This window comes from Ananas comosus, linkage group 7 (genome assembly GCF_001540865.1).
Source record: "Ananas comosus cultivar F153 linkage group 7, ASM154086v1, whole genome shotgun sequence".
Classification (NCBI taxonomy): domain Eukaryota; kingdom Viridiplantae; phylum Streptophyta; class Magnoliopsida; order Poales; family Bromeliaceae; genus Ananas; species Ananas comosus.
In genome coordinates this window covers 8,577,014-8,597,315 of record NC_033627.1, presented here as the reverse complement: position 1 = coordinate 8,597,315, position 20,302 = coordinate 8,577,014, and the positions used below count along the sequence as shown (strand labels likewise).

The 20,302-nt window shown below is 45.2% G+C and overlaps 1 protein-coding gene across 1 annotated transcript; it reads left to right on the top strand.

Moving 5' to 3' along the window:
* LOC109713236 (FK506-binding protein 4-like) lies at positions 2,938 to 10,147 on the top strand. Its single transcript, XM_020237233.1, has 5 exons — positions 2,938 to 3,220; positions 8,921 to 9,210; positions 9,391 to 9,457; positions 9,521 to 9,774; positions 10,142 to 10,147. Exons 1-5 carry the CDS (start codon positions 2,938 to 2,940, stop codon positions 10,145 to 10,147), a joined length of 900 nt encoding a protein of 299 aa, XP_020092822.1.

Below are 20,302 nucleotides of genomic sequence, written 5' to 3'. Positions count from 1 at the left end.
AATCACCGAAAACCGAAGGAGGTAAAGTAAACAAATACAGATGTTGTGATACGAAAGAGAACTACAGTAGCTATAACAGATATGATACGAAGCAAGTAATAAAACGGCTACTGTAAGGAATACAATGCTTAGCATGCCTCAAGGTAATCAACTCAAAACTGTACCCAATCTGGTGCCTGCTATATTGGTCCGCAGACCTCAAGCGTTGCCTGTCACAATGCTTGCACCGACCTGATTCATCCGCCCACTGGACGACCCATCCGGATAAGTACACCTCCGGTCGGTGGCCAAACCTACCTGGTGTCATGAATACACCCAAGTACTGTGACTAAGTCATGTTGATATGCTCAATGCCAAAGTCGGCTGAAACCGGTGCCTTGGCCGAAGCCAGATATAAGGGCGTACAACGCCGAACAACGATCAACCAGATCGAAACATACGACAAAGGAGTCAATGTGTTGCCTGAACCCAAGGTCCACAGAGATGCAATATATATGCAAGCCTGCCACGCCCCAGGGTCCCTTTTTGATTTAAAAGCAATGCAGAAGTGTCCAATTTTTTTTTCTTTTAAACCTGACCCCCAGGGTTTGCCAGATCCGCCACAAATACAGAGAGTTCACTGTTCACATCGACAGAATCTCCCCTGTATTTGTATGGCGTTGCACAAGTACAAGATACATAAACATGATACAACCACCATAATTGAATATATAAACATCCATACATTCATACATTCATACATCATTCACATTCGAATTCACTTTCAGAGTTTTAATCATAAGTCCACAACTATTGGTTTTAAAATGTTTCCTACCTGGAAACTCATTTTGAAATCCTAATTTCTGAAAACCACGAGAAAATCTTTTCAAAACCATTTTCCACACGGAAACCCTTTTTCTTTAAAACACGCTACCACGAGGAGTAGAAAATCGTTTTCATCTCAAAGGAAAACATAAGTTCTTTAATTCCATTGCCAAAATCAAATTTATCCAATTAAACAAAATCAACTGAACCTGTATGTCTAAGTTATATCAACAGAAATAAAGAGAGTAGCAACTAAACAAAACAAACCGGGTCGAAAGCTCTATCGACCGCTACGAACGTGTCGCACGTCTCATCTCAACCCTCACCGCCCGCAATACTTGAAAAATGGTAGGGGAGGTGAGAACATGTAAACATGTCCCCCTTCCCAGTGGGTACCGCACGCCGACGAGGGCGAGAGGTACTCACCAGCAAAGGAGGCTAAGCAACAATATGGGTAAGTGAAATACAGTAGCAACGATAATATATGAATAGAAACTAAAAATGCACAACTACCGCTATTGTATGTATGCATCAACTCGACGATAGGTCCAAAAGTATCCAATCTGAAAGCTTGGCCCTGTTGGTCCGCACGGCAGACCTCAAGCCTATGCCACTGCTACTCTAACTGTATATAACCCAAGGTAGCCTATGGGCTCACAGGCTGCATATAACCCAAGGTAGCCTATAGGCTCACGGGTTGGTACGTCCAACCATTTTTTCGAAAAAGAACACCCTCTTGCGGTGGATCAGACCGCTGGTGTTCGTGAAATGCGTACGAGTCTCGAGCGATCAATCCTGATATGCTCAATAGCCAACCGTCGGCAACCAGCTGACAATCCTGCCCCTCAGGGCTCACCGACCGTACAGGTCATCAACTATCCAACGGACCAAGTAGGTCACAATAACGATGCAACAAGTCGACCAAATGGGTCATAGATACAATATACAAGAACCTACCAACCAGTTCACAGATAACATATGCATGTAAAGTAATAACGGGAGAACAAGGGTAAGAAGATATCACCGACCGTGCACCACTGTACCGACTTCGGACCGAAGTACCCACCTGTAAGAATGTTGCGCCTGTCTCTTGACTACGAAAGAATGTCAACTGGACCAAAGGAGGATCCACCGGGTTAGTGTCTAACCCACAAATAATAAACACTGAATCCACAACACTACAAACAACTCCACAGAGATCGGTTTCCTGAAACCGATTACCGTAACTCACCGGAGTCCGGAAAATCGCACCGAGACTCCGCCGGGACCCACGAACTGTCCCAGAACGCACTGACTCGTGCTACTAGTCACCCGTTGCCACTAAACACCATTATTCATGGGATTTGGCAACAACAACACTAACACACATCGAAACGATTATCGTCGGATAATCGTTCTAATTCGGATTCCCGGAAGTGTCTAATTCGACACCGGAACCCACCGTCGCTCACCCGTCGTTTCTGAACCCTCAAAACGACGCGGGTGACCAGCCAACAAGGCTCAGCGATGACACAAAATGTCCCAAGGCACCGTCAGAATAATTTCGAATCGAAAACATGTTCCGTCGGCGAATTTTTTGCCGACAAACGCACTGGAAATCAATTTTCGATCTCCGCAAGAGCCTGGGGCCTTGGACAATCAGTCCAGAGGTCACCCACTGCCCACACACGCTGCCAACAGTAGCCACACTAAGCACAAATGCATAAAAACTCTCCCGATTACATGAAATCGCATTATTTCATGCGATTTCCGGGGTTTTATAGTCCGATAGCGCAAACCGATGATCATTTGGTTAAGCCGAGACATCCGCTAACAAGTTTTGGCGTGCCGAAGGCCATGCTCACACTTCGGAGCATGGCCGGCCATTGTGGGGAGCATGGGAACAATGCGAAGTTCAGCCACAAAGTGCGCACAACGCCTAAACTGCACTTATCCCGCAAACCAGGGGCTCGTTGACCCCAACGAAGGTGGCCACGATGATCGTCACTGAACAAGGATCATCGTGCTCACCTTCGAAAGTCTCGGGATAGCCTCAGGTCACCAGAACAGTGACCCGAACCTGAAACAGTGCACAGAAATAATAACTTAAGCTTACCGGAGTTAGGTAGAGCACGGGCGGCCGGCGGTGGCCGCATGACGAGCGCACCGGCAGAGGATGAGTGCGGCAGGTCCGCGGGGGCTAGCGCTCTCGTCGGTAGGCAACAGGAGGCGGCGGCGACGGTAGTCTATGATGCCCTAGCCGCGCCAAGACGTGTAGAGCACGAGCCCAGTCCGGCCGATAGGAAGCTCCGGCGGTGGGGGCGCCGGCGGTGGATATGTACGGCCGGCCAATCAGAGCCGGTGCTTACGCTGGCTGTCGGCGGAAGGCGGCGAAGAAGGCGCGTGGAGAGGCTCAGCCCGCACAAAGCCCAACCGGGTTGAACCGAATAAAATGGCGGCGTCAGCGGCCGGGGGAGGTCGGGGTCGCCAGTGGAGGTCCTCTAGAGGCCCAGGGAGTTGGTCCAGGGGGGTGCCGAGCGGTGGCAGTAGCGGCGGAGCACGCTGAACCCGCACCTCAAAAGCTTGGCTTGGGTTCAGCCATGTTGGCCTCGGCGGCGGCCAGGCTGACTTGGGGCGGCGGCGATAGGACGACAAGGGTCGCCAGAGGCCAGAGGGAGGCGACACAGTCAGTCCCAGGCAGTAGTAGCTCGTGGACCACAAGCTAGCTTGGTCTCGGCCCGAGCTGGACTGGGGCGGCCGCAGGCTACCCAGAGCGGCGACAGCGGCGCGCAGGGCCGGCGAGTGCCGGCGGGGACGGCGCCGGGGCTAGGGTTGCACCCAGGGAAGAGGGCTCGAAGCTAGGGATCACCCAGGGATGGTCTACTGCCAAGATGGAGAAGGAGGAGGTAATGGAGAAGATGGTGGAGGGGGCAATAAGGTCTTCTCCGGCGGCCTGAGAAGCTCGCCGGCGGCCAGGGTACGAGCGGCAGTGTGCTGGGAGGTGATGGAGTTAGCTGTGGGCACAACTAGGGTAGTAGGGGCAGCCTAGGGTTAGGGTTAGCATGAAACCCTAGGTTGCAACGAATATATAAGCTGGCCATTATGCATTTTAGTCCTTCAGAGATGCATATTTGCAGTCCAGTCCCTCACAGCGCGTATATTTTGCACGTACGCACCTCAACGTTCGAAATCGCACAAAACGATACATAAAATATCGCGCTTTTCGCAAAATTACCATTTTGCCAATAATGACCCCCTTTCGATCAACATGCGATATTAGGAGACCCATCCGTCAGATTTGCGAACGGATCACACCAGTGCAATCAGCACGACAGAGACATCAAATCCATGATTTTGTTTCATCTCGCTTGATCACGGATTCGCGATGAAACCCATCCTCTCTCTGAAATACAAAGCCATGCACAAATGCATACAATACATGTATTTCCAGATTTCTCAAAATTCGTGCATCAAACCTAAAATCCGTCAGCGCCATTGGTGCCAGAATACTGAACCATTCAAAACGAACTATTGGATCGCTATGAATGGAGTCTGATATGCACCAGAAGCCATCTCCATTGATCGGCCTCCTCTGGAAAATCGAAATTACTATTCACTTTAAGTGATTAGTATTGATTGTGTAACTTTTCCATTCTAACTCGTTTTCTCCTGAAACTTGACAAGTGCTTATGTAATTAAATTACACACAGAAATGTCGTCAACAGAGAGTTTAGCTACACTGCCAAAATTTCAGTCCTTACAAAGCCTGCTCTACATGGCTATCAACAATAATCATCATGCAATCAATAAGGTATAAACGAACAATAACAAAGCAACTGACATGTAGAGACTACAATGCTAAAATAGAAGAACAGAGAAAGGTGAAACGATCTCACCGACTACCAGCTCGAAGCACCCACCTGTCACTATCGCGTCGAAAAACTAGGTGCGCACAAGTCAACCAGACTTAAGAAGATCCACCGAGTTAGTATCCAACCCACAAATCCAAAGTACACAACTCACAACCCCACACAAGTCCCTAAAATCGGTTTCCCAAAACCGATCACCGAAACTCGTCGGAAGTGCCGAAAATCACACCGGGACGCCGTCGGGACCTACTAAGTGTCCCGAAACTCACCAACTTGTGCCACGAGTCACCTGCTGCCACAAAACACTCCGATTTGGACGTCTTGGCAGCAAACACAAGACTACAAGACTAAACAATTATCACCGGATAATTATTCGAATCCGGGTTTCCGAAAGTGTCTATTTCGACACCGGAACCCACCGTCGCTCACTCGTCATCTCCGAACTAACGATATGACGATGGTGACTAGCCAACAAGGCTCAACACAACTCAGGGCAAAGACACACTGTCAGATGAAATTCGAACCGAAACTTCGTTCCGCCGGCGAATTTCAATGAAAAAACGCACAGAAATCGACGTTCGATTTCCGCAAAGGCTATCGGACCTTGGACGATCAGTCCAGAGGTCACCTACCACGTACATACTGCCCACAGTAGCCACAAGATGCAAAATTGCATAAAAGCCCCTATATTTACATAAAATCTATTATTTTATGTAAATAAAGTGATTTTGTGGCTCGTTAATGCAAACCAAGGGCTTCCAAGGTCTGCCAAGACACATACTGACGGGTCTCGACGTGTCGGAGGCCGTGCTCATGATTCGGAGCACAATAGTTCACTGTTTGAGGCACGGGAGCGACCCGAACTTTCAGCAAACAGCGCGCACTCAGAGTAAACTGCGTCGAACAAGCCAATTCGGTATCTATTGATCCAAAGTGAGGTGAGCATTGTGATCAGCACTGACCAGCGATCACTGTGCTCACCTCCGGAAGCATCAGGATAGCCTTGGATCGCCAAAAAAGCAAGCACAAACTAGAACTATGCACAAACAGCACAATATTAAGGCTTATTGGGCAGAAGGGCTGGGATCCGGCCGGCGGTAGCTCGGTGGTGAAAGTGCCGGCGGCAGGAAGGTGAGGCCGGTGGGGAAAGGTCGCCGCTCACACAGGACGCTGACGGGAGGCAGCCGGAGAGGCGGGCGGCGATGCCCTAACCCGCACTAGGAGAAAGGAGCTCGGGCTCGGCTCCTCCGGCGACGGTGACCTCGGGGCGACGCCGATCAGCGGCGAGGGTCCCCCGGAGTCACACGGAGGGGGAGGTAGGAGGCGAGCAACGCTGGCTGTAAGAAAGTGAATTCTCAAAATCCAAGAGTTGGACTTCGTCCAGGATCGACTAATTGTCGAGTAGGTAGGCTTCGGAGGAGCTAAAGATGTCTAAAACACAAAAAGTGCTTTGGAATCGAGTCCGCGAGAGCAAATGATGCAAAATTTGCACTTGACAGATTCTGCTCTCGGGGATCGGTCCCTGGCGGCGGGGTCCGGTTCCCGTAAGCAGGAATTCTGGCAGAGGGGGGGTCTGCGCAAAACTACTCTCGGGGACCGGTTCCTGGTGATGCGGACCGGTTCCCGTAGGTGGTATGCGGGGCAGACGGCTCTCTGGGCAAAGTTTGCTCTCGGGGATCGGTCCCTGGCAGGAAAGGATCGGTCCCCGTGGCTGAAGGTTGCGGTGGACGCGCGATGCAACCAGTCCCCAGGCAGGAGGGACCGGTTCCCATACGCGTGAATTTGGGAAGGTCCTCAGGGACCAGTCCCTGGCAGGGAAGGACCGGTCCCTCCACTGTTAAGGATTTTCTAGGTTGGCGGATTTCGTAAAGTTGAATGGAGTCTTGAAGAGTTGATCGCGAAGGTTTGAAGAGAAGATTCAATTTGAAGAGCAAAGACTCATTTGGAAAGCACGACACCTCAGGTATGAAGAATAGATCATTTTTGGTGATTTTATCTAATTACAATAAGTTTAGAAGACTTGGATTGCAATAGAAAATACAAACTGAGGTCTTCAATGTGCTGGGACCGATCCCCTGAGATGAGAGACCGGTTCCCGAGAGTTCTCTCTACGTGAAAGACTAATGCAACCGGTCTCCTGATCTGAGGGACCGGTCTCCTAGTCGGTACAACCGGTCTCTGGCATGAGAGACCGGTTCCCGAATGTTGGGATTTTTGACTCGCAGAGAGAGACCGGTCTCTGGCATGAGAGACCGGTCTCTGGCATGAGAGACCGATTTCCGAACGTTGTGTTTTCTGTCACGCAGCGAGGGACCGGTCTCCCACCCAAGGCACCGGTCTCTGACAGACTGGTCTCCTCGAGAGGATCGGTCCCTGAGGACGACACCAGTTTTTAAAATAGACTTTTGGCAATCCTAGTCTACTTCTAAATCTTCTAAACCTATAAATAAGCCATGGGGGTCATCATATGAGTTTAGGCTTTGAATTTCTACTGTTCTAAAACCCTAGAAACTTATTTTCACATTCTTATGATTTTATTCATATAACAAGTTTCATATAATCAACGATCTACTTGATTCTTCGATTTTAACTCGAGATATTCTTTGAGAATCAAGTAGATGTTTGATTAGAAGGTGAACCCTCATTGCTTATGGGATTCTAAGTCTTAATCACCACAAATCATCGATTCTACAAGCTCCGGAAGGAGGTTCAGCGCGTGGATCTCGCATGAAGCCGAGGATTCGGTGGACGCTTCGAGGAGTTGAGGCGTTGATGCGGCAAGGAGTTGCGGCGGGGTCGATTGGAGGATTCCTATCGATCGAGGACTGGCGAAGACAATCGACAACAAGAATTCGGTAAATTGAGTCTTGTATTTCGGTTCAATCACTTGTACTCAAGTTTTCTTAGTGGATTTTCTTCGTGTGATCGGTCCCGTGGGTTTTTCACTCCGAATTGGAATTTTCCCACGTTAAAATCTCGGTGTGTTGTTTTTATTTTCCGCTATTCTTTTTATTTGCATCGAGAGTTTTTGATTTTGCCGTTTTACACCTATTCACCCCCCTCTAGGTGTTATTTACCTTTTAGATCCTCGGGATCCATATCTTACAATTGGTATCAGAGCGGGTATAGATTGTAAATCATGGCCGAGGGCGGTAACATTAATCGACCCCCTCTCTTTGATGGCACTAATTACGCTTATTGAAAAGTCCGTATGAGGGCGTTTCTTATTGCCATCGACGAGCGGGTATGACAAGCCATTGAATTCGGGTGGAAACATTCTACTGAAGTTGTCGAGAATGTTACCGGTCCGAATCCTAGAAATAAGTGGAAAGAGGAAAACGAACTATCTTCGTTCAACGGAAATGGTATCAATGCTTTATTTAATGCTTTAAATCAAACGAAATTTTCTCGTGTCTCGACGTGTGAAACCGTCAAAAAAATTTGGGATACTTTACAAGTTACACACGAGGGTACAAGCTTGGTAAAGATTCAAAAATTACAAATGCTTACAAGTAGATTTGACTCTATTCGTATAGAAGAACATGAATCTTTTACCTAGTATTATACTCGTTTAGAAGACATTGTAAACACGTGTGCTAACTTAGGCGAGAAAATTCTGGACTCTAAAATTGTGAGAAAAATTTTGAGAACCCTTCCCGAACGATTTCGTCCAAAGGTTGCGCCTATTGAAACGGTAAAACATCCGGATGAACTCAAGGTAGAAGAATTAGTAAGTGCACTTCAAACGTATGAGATGACTTTTCCTTCTAATTCGTCTTCTTCCAAATCTTCTTCTAAAGCTTCAGGGATGGCTCTAAAATCAACAAAAGGAAATGACTCTACAGCTTCATCGAACTCGGAGTCGGAGCAAACCTTGGAGGAGTTTGAAAAGCAACTAGCGCTTCTAACGAAAAAGTTCTGTCGGAACTTTAGAAAGAAGTTTCCTCCTAAGTCCACTTCCTCCAAGTCAAGCAAATCTAAAGGGAGTTCTTCTTCATCTTCCTATTCTAAGAATAAAAAGTCTGAAAGCTCTTCTAAAGATTTTTCAAAAGAGAAGAAAACTAATGAAGGTCAAATCCAATGCTATAAGTGTAGAGGATTTGGTCATATTGTATCGGATTGCCCTAATAAAAAATCCTTAAAAAAGAAAGCAATGCAAGCCATCACTTGGGCTGACTCGTCTTCGAGTGAGTCATCTTCAAGTGATGAGGATGTTAACGCTACGGCACTTATTGCACATGACTCTTTTATGTGTTTAGCATCTACAGATTCTATCTCTATGTCATCTAGGCATGAAAAATCGTCTACGGAGAATTCATCGGATGAAGAGTCGGATGAAGATGACATGGTCACAGCATATCAACAATTGGTCGTCGAATCAAAGAAGGTGGCAAAACATAACAAGAAGCTGCGGCGGAGTCTACATGACTTAGAACAAGAGAATTCAAGAATGGCCTCGTTGTCAAAGGATCTAGAACAAGAAAGAGATGGTTTGACTAAGGCCTACAATTCTTTATTTGAGAAGTGTACATTGCTTGAAAAGGAAAATGAGTCTCATGTTGAAAACATTAATTTTCTTACCAAGCAATACTCGGAAGCTAGAGAAGCAAATATGGAATTCACCAAGACGATTATTCAACTTAAATCGGATTTAAATCAATTCTCGTCTGGCTCTAGCAAACTTGATAAGATGCTTGGACTTGGTCAAACAAATAAACTTGAACTTGGATACGAACAGACGTATATTGATCAAGCGATGAAGAAAGATGACGAACATTCTACAAAAGTGGTTCCTAAGCTTTATGGTAAGTTTATCCCTCCGAAAAACTCATTTGCTAACAAAATTTGTCATCTTTGTGGTGTTTTAGGTCATGTGAAAAGGGTTTGCAAACAAAAGGCTAAAAGCCCCACTACACCCTTGGATCGGAAGGCACAATGGAAATCAAAGAAGGATGATCCTAAGAACAAACAGACATGGAAACCAAAGAAGGAAGATCCAAAGACAAATGCAAAGCAAACTTGGAAACGGAAGAAGGATGATCCTAAGAAGAAAATTGCTCAAATCGTCGACAAGCAACATATTTCGCAATCAAGTCGGCCAACGCAACCCAAAACACGTAAGGTTTGGGTGCGTAAAGGTGAACTCTTTCCTTGCCTTATCATTCACGCCTCGCTTCATGCTTACGACAACACTTCTTGGTATCTGGATAGTGGTTGTTCACGTTATATGACCGGTGATAAAAATTGGTTTACTTCTTTAAATAAAATGTCCGGTGGACTTGTTGTTTTTGGAGATGGTCGGTCATCGAAAATTATTGGAAAAGAAACTGTCACTATCTCAGATGGCCCTACATTGAATGATGTTTTTTATGTTGAGGGGCTTAAATCAAATCTCGTAAGCATAAGCCAATTGTGTGATGATGGGTATTCTGTGAAATTTTCTGATAAAGAATGCAATGTGACTCATGATGATTCTATTTTCTCAAAAGGTGTAAGATCTGAGAATAACTGTTATGTAGTTCCTAGTTCTTCAACTGAACATTGTAACCTAGCGACATTACAGACCGAAACTTTATGGCATGAACGATTAGGTCACATGAACTTTAAGGAACTATCTAAGATATCTAAGAAGGAGGTTGTTAGAGGTGTACCTAAGATAGTCTTCAAAGAGAACACTGTGTGTGAGGGTTGTCAACTGGGAAAACAAACTAGATCCGCACGTAAGAATTTGAACCACTTAGGGACATCTAAACCGTTAGAATTACTTTATATGGACTTGATGGGACCATCTAGGATTCAAAGTTTGGATGGAAAACGTTATAATCCTCTATTGTTGATGATTTAACTTCGATATGTATGGATGCCTTCCATACTGAAAAGCCGATACTTTCGATTCCTTTTCTGAGAATTATGTCTCTCGCTTATGAATGAGCGTAACGATAAATTTACTATTCGAGAGTGATCAAAGGGAGAAATTCATAAATTCACATTATGATTTTTGTTTCAAATAGGCATAAAACATGAATTCTCGCTCCTTATACACCCGCAAAAAACGGAGTGTAGAACGCAAAAAATCGGGTTTACAAGAGATGGGCATGTAACATACCAGCTTTTGATAAAAATAAAAATAGTGTGAGAAAACTATTTCTATTGGTTTGTAGAAGTAAACTAGTCAATGACTTAGCTGAACATCCGATGAAACAGAAGATCATAAAATTTGTGAAACGGATAGATAAATTAGCAGAAATGACACATCCAGAAAATTATAAAATTGGCAGAGCTGTAAAAATATTTTTATTAGCTAATTTTTAAGGTTCATATTTTTCTTACACCCGTAGAGTGAGAAATAAAATCGAAAGCTATCTGATAAAAGATGCTTCGTAACAGTTTTATCGACCAATACGGGGTTCGAAACTGAACCAGTGATCGCTGTCACGCCCACGGACCAGCGGAACCCGCCCGCGCGTGCCCAGACCGCCCATATGTCTACAACATATAAGGACGTCTAAAAACAACAATAACTAAAACAATAATAAAGACATCTAGGATATCAGACATCAATAAAATGTCCTCAAAAATTTGCCACCCTACAACAAGGGATAAGGATAAAACTGTAATCCACTAAATAAACATAAAAGAAGTACAATAGGGATCCCAAATACAAGTTCTATAGTAGGTACACAGTGGTCTCTATACATGATACAAAGCTCAACACTCTCTCAAAATATAAAATGGAGTAGTAAACCACCTAGGCAACAGAAACTCTCTCGCGAGCTTAGCTCGCGATCACCGGCTTGCCTGCGATCCCGTGCCTCCCCGGCGAGGCTCGCGAAAGGAAACATAGAAACAGGCAATGAGAACTTGAAATATTCCGCAGTGGGCAATACTAGACTTCATCCCCAACCCCACACACACACACCAGCAACACCCTACCAATAAGTCAGGTACTATAACTGAGAAAAATGAAGCACAGTAACACGTCAACATACCAACCACCCACTCCCATATCTCTACTTAGCATAAATACATAATATGAACCATGCATAAGTACAAATCTCCAACTATCATAATGTCACAATGCGAAATAGAAGTTCCGTTGTTATATATTCCTATCAATGCCAAATAATACTCTAAGTCATATCTGTCACACTGTCATCTAATACCTCAATCAAATCTGAAGAGACCACCCGAAGGCTTCCTATGGCCTCGAGACCCCCCGTAGCTGTCTGCCGTGGCCGAGCCTAATGCCCGTGGTAATCAACTACCGCGTTCCCACCACTAGGAGTGACTCCCACGCAACCACTCACGCCCAAAATCCCGCACGGCGAATATGTATCTCGCAATGCCCATCTCCGAGTGCCGGTTGTAGAACTGAACCTCACAACAGTGCCAATGAGACAATGCAATTTAGTCAAATGATCTGTCGCAGTACCGCAAGTTCCTTCTGCTAATAACATGGAATCTTCAGTATTCAAAGCCTATCCTATGTCCATCATGTCCTCTAACTATGAATATAGACTATATGTATGCCCTACCAATGTGGTCTCTATGTTGCAGTTCATAGTTTATAGTTTCAAAGTGCGCCTTATGACACTCTGGTTCTCTATGTCAAAACATGGTAACTATGTTCCAAAGTACATATTCCAAGTCATAATTCTCATAAGAGATGTATTTTTCACTTGCAAAATAAATACTTTTCCCGTATGCATGCATTCTACTCATATAGCTCTACTATATAGTGAAATTTTCATAATACACGAGGCATGCATTTTAAGTGCTCTAAAATTCATATAAATTCCATTTAGCATAGAAATGAACTTAAAAATAATTTACAACAAGTAGAAAGAGCATAGGGGCCATTTCGCCCCATTTCCACGAAGCCAAACCCACCGATGACAACGAAACTCCTCGTGCGCTCCAACGAGGGTGTCCTCTAGTCTCCTAGTACCTTAGAGGTACAAGAACAAGTGTCATCTAGTCGAAACAAACGACGCTAAGCTCAATCATTAAGCATATAGGGCTAGGGTAGACGAAAACTCACCGATTGCGAAGGAAGCTCTCACAATCTCCAAATGGGAGCTAGAGTCCTCCCAATCTAACCTAAACAAAGGTTCTAAACCCATCAATTTGATACAAAAGCCCTCAAAACGAAAATCCCCAAATTTAACCCTAAAATCCAAAATCTAGGGTTTGATCTAGTAAAATCCAACCAAAAACTAGATCTAGAGGAAAGGATCTTGCCTCTTACCTCTTAGAAGCTTCAAACCAAGCTCAAAGTTCTCAAACTTCAAGAATAATCCCTCAATCAAGCTCCAAACCTAAGCTCCAAGCTTCAACAATGGTGGAAATAGCTCCAAAATGCAAAAGAGAGGGAAGAACCATCAAAACCCAAGCAAAAAGGTGATCAAAACCAAAGGGAGGAGAAGAGGTTCTCCCTACCTTGCTTCTCCACGGTTTCCAGCTCAGGGAGAGCTCCATGGGGCGTGGGGACACATATAAAAGTCCACAAATGCGAAAAACCCCCTGCAGTTTCGAACAGTTCAAATACTGCACTGCGTACCGGTACACGGGCCCGCGTACCGGTACACCCTCTACGAAAATGCCCAGCCCGAGCCTCGGGTTGGCTGAGAAGCGGCCAAAGTCGATGGCTGTACCGGTACAGCCATCACTCCCGTACCGGTACACAGCCCTCAGAAGGCAACCCGAGAGCTAACCAAAATCTGATTTTTCGGGTTTTGGTACACTGTTTCAAACCACAATTCTCGGGACTCGAACCATGGGTCGGAACACCGTCTACGACCCTTCAGAAAGTCTGAGATGGCTCGTCACATAGATCAAACACTCGAACCTCGCAATTTGCAAGGTCCAGTGCGTCACATCGTCAGCTTGTTAAGTTAATTAAAACCGAACATGACTGTCAAGTTTGAGCTCAAACGGACATTTAGGGAGCTCCGGCGAAAGTTATCAGATTTTAAGCTGCCTGGAAGTGAATAGTGTTGGGGTGTAATTAAATAGAAGCATGATGCTTCTTCTTCCTCCTTCAGCCGTGCACACCCACACACACCGCACGCACACATGGAGAGAGGAGAGAAACTCTCCTTTCTCTTTCTAGAGATCTCTCTCATTTCTCTATATCTCTCGCTCAAATTCGCGGGGTTGGTGGAGAATATGCTTGCGAACGCGTTGGAGGCGACGGATTGAGCTTTCGTGCGCCCGTTGGAGCGGCGTGTTTTCGTCGCGGCGTTCACATTGAGGTAAGCTTTTAGGATTTGGCTTAATCCTTAGTTCTAAGTGTTCTAATAGCCTCTAATGAGCATTCTAAATATGTTTGCTCCATTTAATTTGGATTATTTAGAGGTTAATTGCATGTTAGGGCTCCGAATGGGGTTTTGTAAAATATGAGGGTTTGATCTCATTTGACCCTCCGTAAACCTAATTGCTAGGTAAACGAACGCGTTGGCGAAGACGGTTCGGCGATTCGTCGAGCCATTGCGAAGTTATTAAAGAAACGGATGTTTAGGCTTCGTTTTCGCCTGGAGGGCCGAGGCGATATCGTAAATTCATGAAAATGGATTTGAAGTATCGTGGCACATAACCGAAGACCTTTAATTTTCGGATCATGAATTGGAGGCCGTTCGGGTGGTCGCGCAAGAGATCGGGTCAAACCGGGTGCCAGGTGCCGTGGGCGGCCGATTGCAAGTGTCGACAAACAATCGGAACGCGAAATGAGGTGGGTTGTGCTTACCGAAGCGACTAGGTCGCCCTTTATGTCTAAGAAATGAGATTTCATATTGATGCATATTGACATAATATAAGAATGTGAAAAGAATGCATGTTAACATACTATAGAAATGCTAGATAAATGCATATGATTAATGCTTTGAATGCATAATATAAAGGGCGTATGAATGTTAGCATTATAAGAACATCATAAAAGGAATGTATGATGACATGTTGTAGAATATGCTAAATGTAATGCATAATGAATTAAGTGGTAAAAGAATGCATGAGATGCTAAGTATGGACTATTTTGGATAATGACTATATGTATGTTGACAAATCATGTGATGCTAGTGGTATATGTGCATGATGATATATTATGAATTTACATATTGTGGATTATGTTAAATAGAAAAACATACTTGATGACATATTGCCATGTTGTGGAACATAGTGGACAATCTATATATGTATTAGATTGAGTGGCATTAAACCTAGCATCTTGAACCTAGCAAATACTTGTGGTGATTGATCATATATATTCTGGTGTCATTCATGTATGTTAGGACCCTATTATTGTGTAAATGTGAGAGTTGGACTTGAACATTAGTAAACAAGGGCGACCATGACAATAGAGACATGATTGGCATCAAGAAAGTAATTGTTAAACATAGTTTAATCATATTGACATTGGTCCAAGTTGACATAGAGAGTGGCATGATTAAATAGGTAAAGACCTATCATGACATTGGCATTGTGACGAGTGGCTATGAATCCTCAAGTTGAGGATTGGATCGATACTCACGTTACGTCTTGGCTTGAGGGAGGTAGCTCCCCCTCGGGCGGTGCGCTCCGGAGTTGGTCACCACTGGGCGTGGTAAAGTCCCACCAGTTGACGGTCCCTAGGGAGGTTCGAGTCCCCCGTTATTAAGGGATTTGGTTGTGAGTTATTGGGGTTAACATGGTTAACCGGTAAGATTGGGTCATAGCCAAATGATTGTACAACAAGTATACCTTATGAGTTATGGATTGGTATCCCAGTCGAGAGGATTTAGGGCTGAGGTGTATGTGAGACGTCCATCGCCTCGAGCCTGGTTCTCGTGCGGTACTCCGCAGACGATTGACTCAAGACCGAGTCGGGTGGTTAGCCTTGTAAAGGAAGATGAAACCTTATGATTAAAACGGTGATTGACAAGAATCTAAGATAGAGGAAACCTTAAATATCAAATGGATGAGCTATGGTTAGCAGAATTGAAAGTAGTATCGAATGAACTACTAGTTGGTTGCATAGTTGCATTATTGCATGATTTGCATATAGCATTATATTATTGCGTTCGTGAGGCAATGCATGGTTTTATTCGTTGCATAATCAAGATATGTATCTATCTATTTATTGAACTAACTTGCAGTTGCCTCCCTTGGACCTATTGGTCGAGCTTTTCCCTTGGGTGGCCGTACCCACTGGGAACCATGGAGTTGGTTCTCACCCCACATGGTTTTGGGGTGTTACAGGTTCGCACGTGAGCGGCGCGGCAGCGCGAGGCGAGGGCGTAGCTCCATAGTTAGCGCCCTACCACCGAGACCAGAGATAGCGGTACCCTGAGTCGGCCTTACTTAGGGATGTAAAGAATGAAAAGAATCAAGTTGTAATAATATTGTTACAGCTAGATTGTATTTGGAAGCTAAAAAGAATGTATTAAGTATTTGGGATGTAAAATGTATGAATGTGAATGCATGTAATAACATAAGATGTGTTATGTTGTTTGATACCTTCCATTATGCAATCTTGATTGAAATGTGTTCCTGGTTGGAACTTCGTACATTGTATTGATTGCTATGCCTTGAACGTACAGGGGAGACTCTGTCCGCAGTACAGGGGAAACCCTGTCCTTTCGGCGATCTGTTGCGGCGCCGCGACCCGGCCAAATAGGCGGGTGGTCGCGGGGCGTGACATGGCACGTGTTATGCTTCATAGTAAGAAAATTGCTTTATTTTTGGGCCGAAGCGGTTAACACGGCCGTCTATGTTATCAATCGAATTTATGTGCGTCCGGGTACTTTGAATACTCCGTATGAACTTTGGCTTGGTAGGAAACCTAATATTAAATACTTTCGTGTCTTCGGGAGTAAGTGTTTTATCCTTCGGGATTGTGAAAATTTTGAAAAATTTGACTCCCAAAGTGACGAAGGGATCTTTCTTGGTTATTCTACTACAAGTCGTGCTTATCGTGCGTACAATTTACGAACTAAGACGGTGATAGAATCTATCAATATAAAAGTAGTCAAGCCTTTTCTGTAAGTTCTTCTGTGAATGGTTCTTCTAATTCTTTCATGAATGATAATGATAATGATTCTCCATTTGTATTGCCTGTGAATGATGATGTTTCAGCATTTGATAATCCCATTGTATCTTCTAAAAATGTTGCATCAAATGAGTCACTTGAGCCTCAAAACATCTTATCTGAAATACCTAGTACATCATCTGAGACTGTGTAACACACTGGACCTTTGCAAATTGCGAGGTTCGAGTGTTTGGATGTGTTTCGAGCTTTTCCACACTTGGTGGAGGGTCGTAGAATATTTTTCGACCTAAAAAGTTCGAAAACTAGAATTCTGGACAAGTCCTAAGAGTTTTTACTCTCGGGGACCGGTCCCTGGAAGGAGAGACCGGTCCCCCAGTGAACAGTGTGGCGGTAGCCCTGAGGCAACCGGTCCCTGGCGGGCGAGACCGGTCCCCGAGCGCGCCTTCGCAGAGAGAGACCGGTCCCACGCAGGGAGAGACCGGTTCCCGAACGTTGGGTTTTCGGGTTCGCAGCGAGAGACCGGTCCCTGCTGGGGAGAGACCGGTCCCTCTGGGCGAAAACTGCCCAGACCGGGCTGATCCAATATTGGATTTTTGAGGGGCCACTTGGGATTTTGTTACAATAGAGGGTCTATATGACCCCTCCACTCTCTCTTCTCCCCATTTCTCTTCTCTCAACCCTCTCTACACCCTTGATATAGAAGAAGAAGAAGAAAGAGAAGGAGAGGAGGGAGGGAAGGAGAAGGAGTTTGGAGCTACTAGTGGGCTTGGAGCATCTTCCTCACCCTCTCATCTCCCTTGGTGCTTGAAGGCTTGGTCTTGGAGCTTGCATAGGAGGAGATCTTCACCCTTGGAGCTAGGATTGGAGCTTCTAAGGAGGTTGGTTGCTCATTTCCCTCCTCTAGATCTTGTTTTGCTAACAGTTTTTGGATGAAACCCTAATTATACCTTGGGCTTATTTTTGGGCATTTTTGATCTAGGGCTTTTGACCAAATTAGTGGTTTAGAACCTTCCTCGGCCTTGGATTGGAAGGATTCTAGCTCCCCTTTGGGGCTTAGGAGAGGATTTTTACTCTTGGGTGAGTTTTGGCCCTTTGTGCTTCTAGGTTAATGTTTGATATTATAAGATGCATCGTAATACACGTGTATACTTTCGCTCAATACCTTTTAGGTATTGGAGATCGTGCAACTGCCGTTCGGCGAATCGAAGAGCACGCGACGGTTCCGTGGGTTTGCCTAGCCTATGATATGAGAACATGCTACATATTTGGCAAATATGTTTCGTAAAAATTAGAAAATTCGAGCATTTCCATGTTAATTTATTTACTAATTTTAGAATGCTAACAGTCACTATAATGAATAGTGAAATTTTAGCAGGCCGCTATTGTGGTAAGAGTGCATGCATGTGAGACTTAGCATTCTAGTTATGATTGGGAACCATGATCCCTATTATGTAAACGATCTTGCCTCCCTTGCATTTAACACACATGCAATTGGCGACACTTAGGATTTTTAGAAGCTTAGAATGCTTAGAGAACTTGGACCTACTTAGAATTGAGCCAATGTTCATAAAGAGGCATTGGCCGGGTAATATAGTCATTAAGTATAATGTTTAAAATGAACATAGAACAAGAATGACTTGATCACGTGTGATGCTTTTAAGTGTCATAAAGAGGCACTAAGCAAGTGTGTGTTGGGACCTCACATTGTGACTTAGACTAGATCTTCGGGATGCTAGTTATGATGCCATGTTAGAGACATGAGGATTGGACAATTGAGACTTGGACTACGCTTGCTTGCCATTTGTGCTCATTCGCACATGCTTGTGAGGGTCGCTCCCTGCAAGCCGGCACTCCGGAGTTAGCCTACGCGACTGTTGATCGCTCGTGCGGTATTGAGAAGCCTACGGGGTCGAGTGGGACAGACACATTCCAAGAGTAGGAATGTCGGGCTACCACAGGCACTTAGGCGGCACAAGCTGGACTACCTTGAGTAGGTCCTTAATTGGAAATGGAAATCGACACAGTTTTGGGAATGAATAATTACTACTAGATAGGTTTAGTAGTTGGATTACTTTGACATGTTCATGATATAGCATTGGTACATGTAGCATACTTGCCGGTTTCATTGTTGCATTGTAGTATACTCGGTTGCTTGGTTAAAGCTTACTCTTTATGCATGAACATATTGCATTGTGAGGATTACTTGTTTATCATGTTGAGACGTAATATCTTATGATAGCGTAGATGTACATCACCATGACATCAGGTTTACTTGTGATATAGTGGTTTATCACTTCACTTATGCTTTCGTACTGCTGTTACTATTACTCTTATTATTGCTTAGTACTTACCCTTTTCTTTTGGGGCCTAGTGGTGCGATGAGCTGAGGTCAGTAATTGCCCACTGGGAACTATAAATTATAGTTCTCACGCCCTCTGTTTTGTGTTCTCTTTCAGAGCCTTCCACGCCGGGAGAGGCTAGGGACCGCGGGAAGGGAGTCGCTTCGAGCTAGCTTCCTTCGAGGACGATTCGATAGGTGGTCTACCTCTCGTGGTTTTATTTTGTGAGAGGTTGAGCGTTGTACCCGTTTATGTATAGAGACCACCTCCTTTTGGATCTTTGTATTCCTTTTTGGGAGTTAGATTTGTACTACTTATGGTTATATTTGGATCTTAGCCTTGTTTCATTACCTTGGTGTGGATGATAGAACTATTCTTGCTCTGATATCATTAGTTGCTAGTTATTTCACTTCTTTTACTTGCTTTTACTTCCGCTTTTAGTGTAGACGCCTTATATGTGTAGACATATGGCGGGTCTGGGCACGCTACCGGGAGGGCCTCCGCCGGTCCCGGGGCGTGACAGATTAATTTGGTATCAGAGCCTAGGGTTGAGTCTTAGTAGACCTAGCGAACCTTAGGCCGGTTGGACTATAGGAATTAGGCTCGTGAGAGACGAGATCTAATTGACTTGTGAGCGAAAGTATTATGATTGGGTTCATGACAACTCTAAAAAGTTAGAGTTTGATCGGAGTGTATGGCTTCTAACTTCGCGGAGGGTTACGTTGGCGGCCGACAACGTAATATCGGGAGTTAGTAGTGAAGGACACTTCCTTACTTTCGCGTGATTTGGGGTTTTGTTATTTGAGCGGGGACTCGATAGTGCGGGTTACTAACTTGCACTTTTATGTTCTATATTGACGATGCCGATTACACGCTCCCAATCTGCCGGGGCGGATGATGCGGCACACCCCGAGGAGGTCGAGACCTCTGCTACTTCCGGATCTAGTGAGGTCCGTGACTTGAGGGCCCAGCTTGCGGTCCTCACTGATTTGTTGGCGCAGCAGACGGCAGCGGCGCAGCGACAGGCCGAGGTGGCTCAACGGCAGGAGGCGCGGATGAAGCATCTCGAGGACCTCCTACTTCAGCAGGCGGCAGCTTCGAGGGAAACCCAGGGTCCCACACCGCCAGCACCCGTGGTGGACGTCGCACCGAGGGCACCGGCGACCGCACCTCGGGAGGAGATGGCTGCAGCACTACCTGTTCAGAGACCAGTGACGAGGGCAGCTTTCCCCGTGATGGCCGAGGAAGCCGAGCAAGATCGGCTTATGGAGCGCCTCAGCGAGTTCAGG

Coding starts and splice junctions, on each gene's coding strand:
- LOC109713236 (XM_020237233.1), top strand. CDS start 2,938: ATGACGAGCGCACCGGCAGAGGATGAGTGCGGCAGGTCCGCGGGGGCT. Junction 3,221..8,920: donor CCCGCACAAAGCCCAACCGG/GTTGAACCGAAT, acceptor TAGCATCTACAG/ATTCTATCTCTATGTCATCT. Junction 9,211..9,390: donor AAAAGGAAAATGAGTCTCAT/GTTGAAAACATT, acceptor GGATACGAACAG/ACGTATATTGATCAAGCGAT.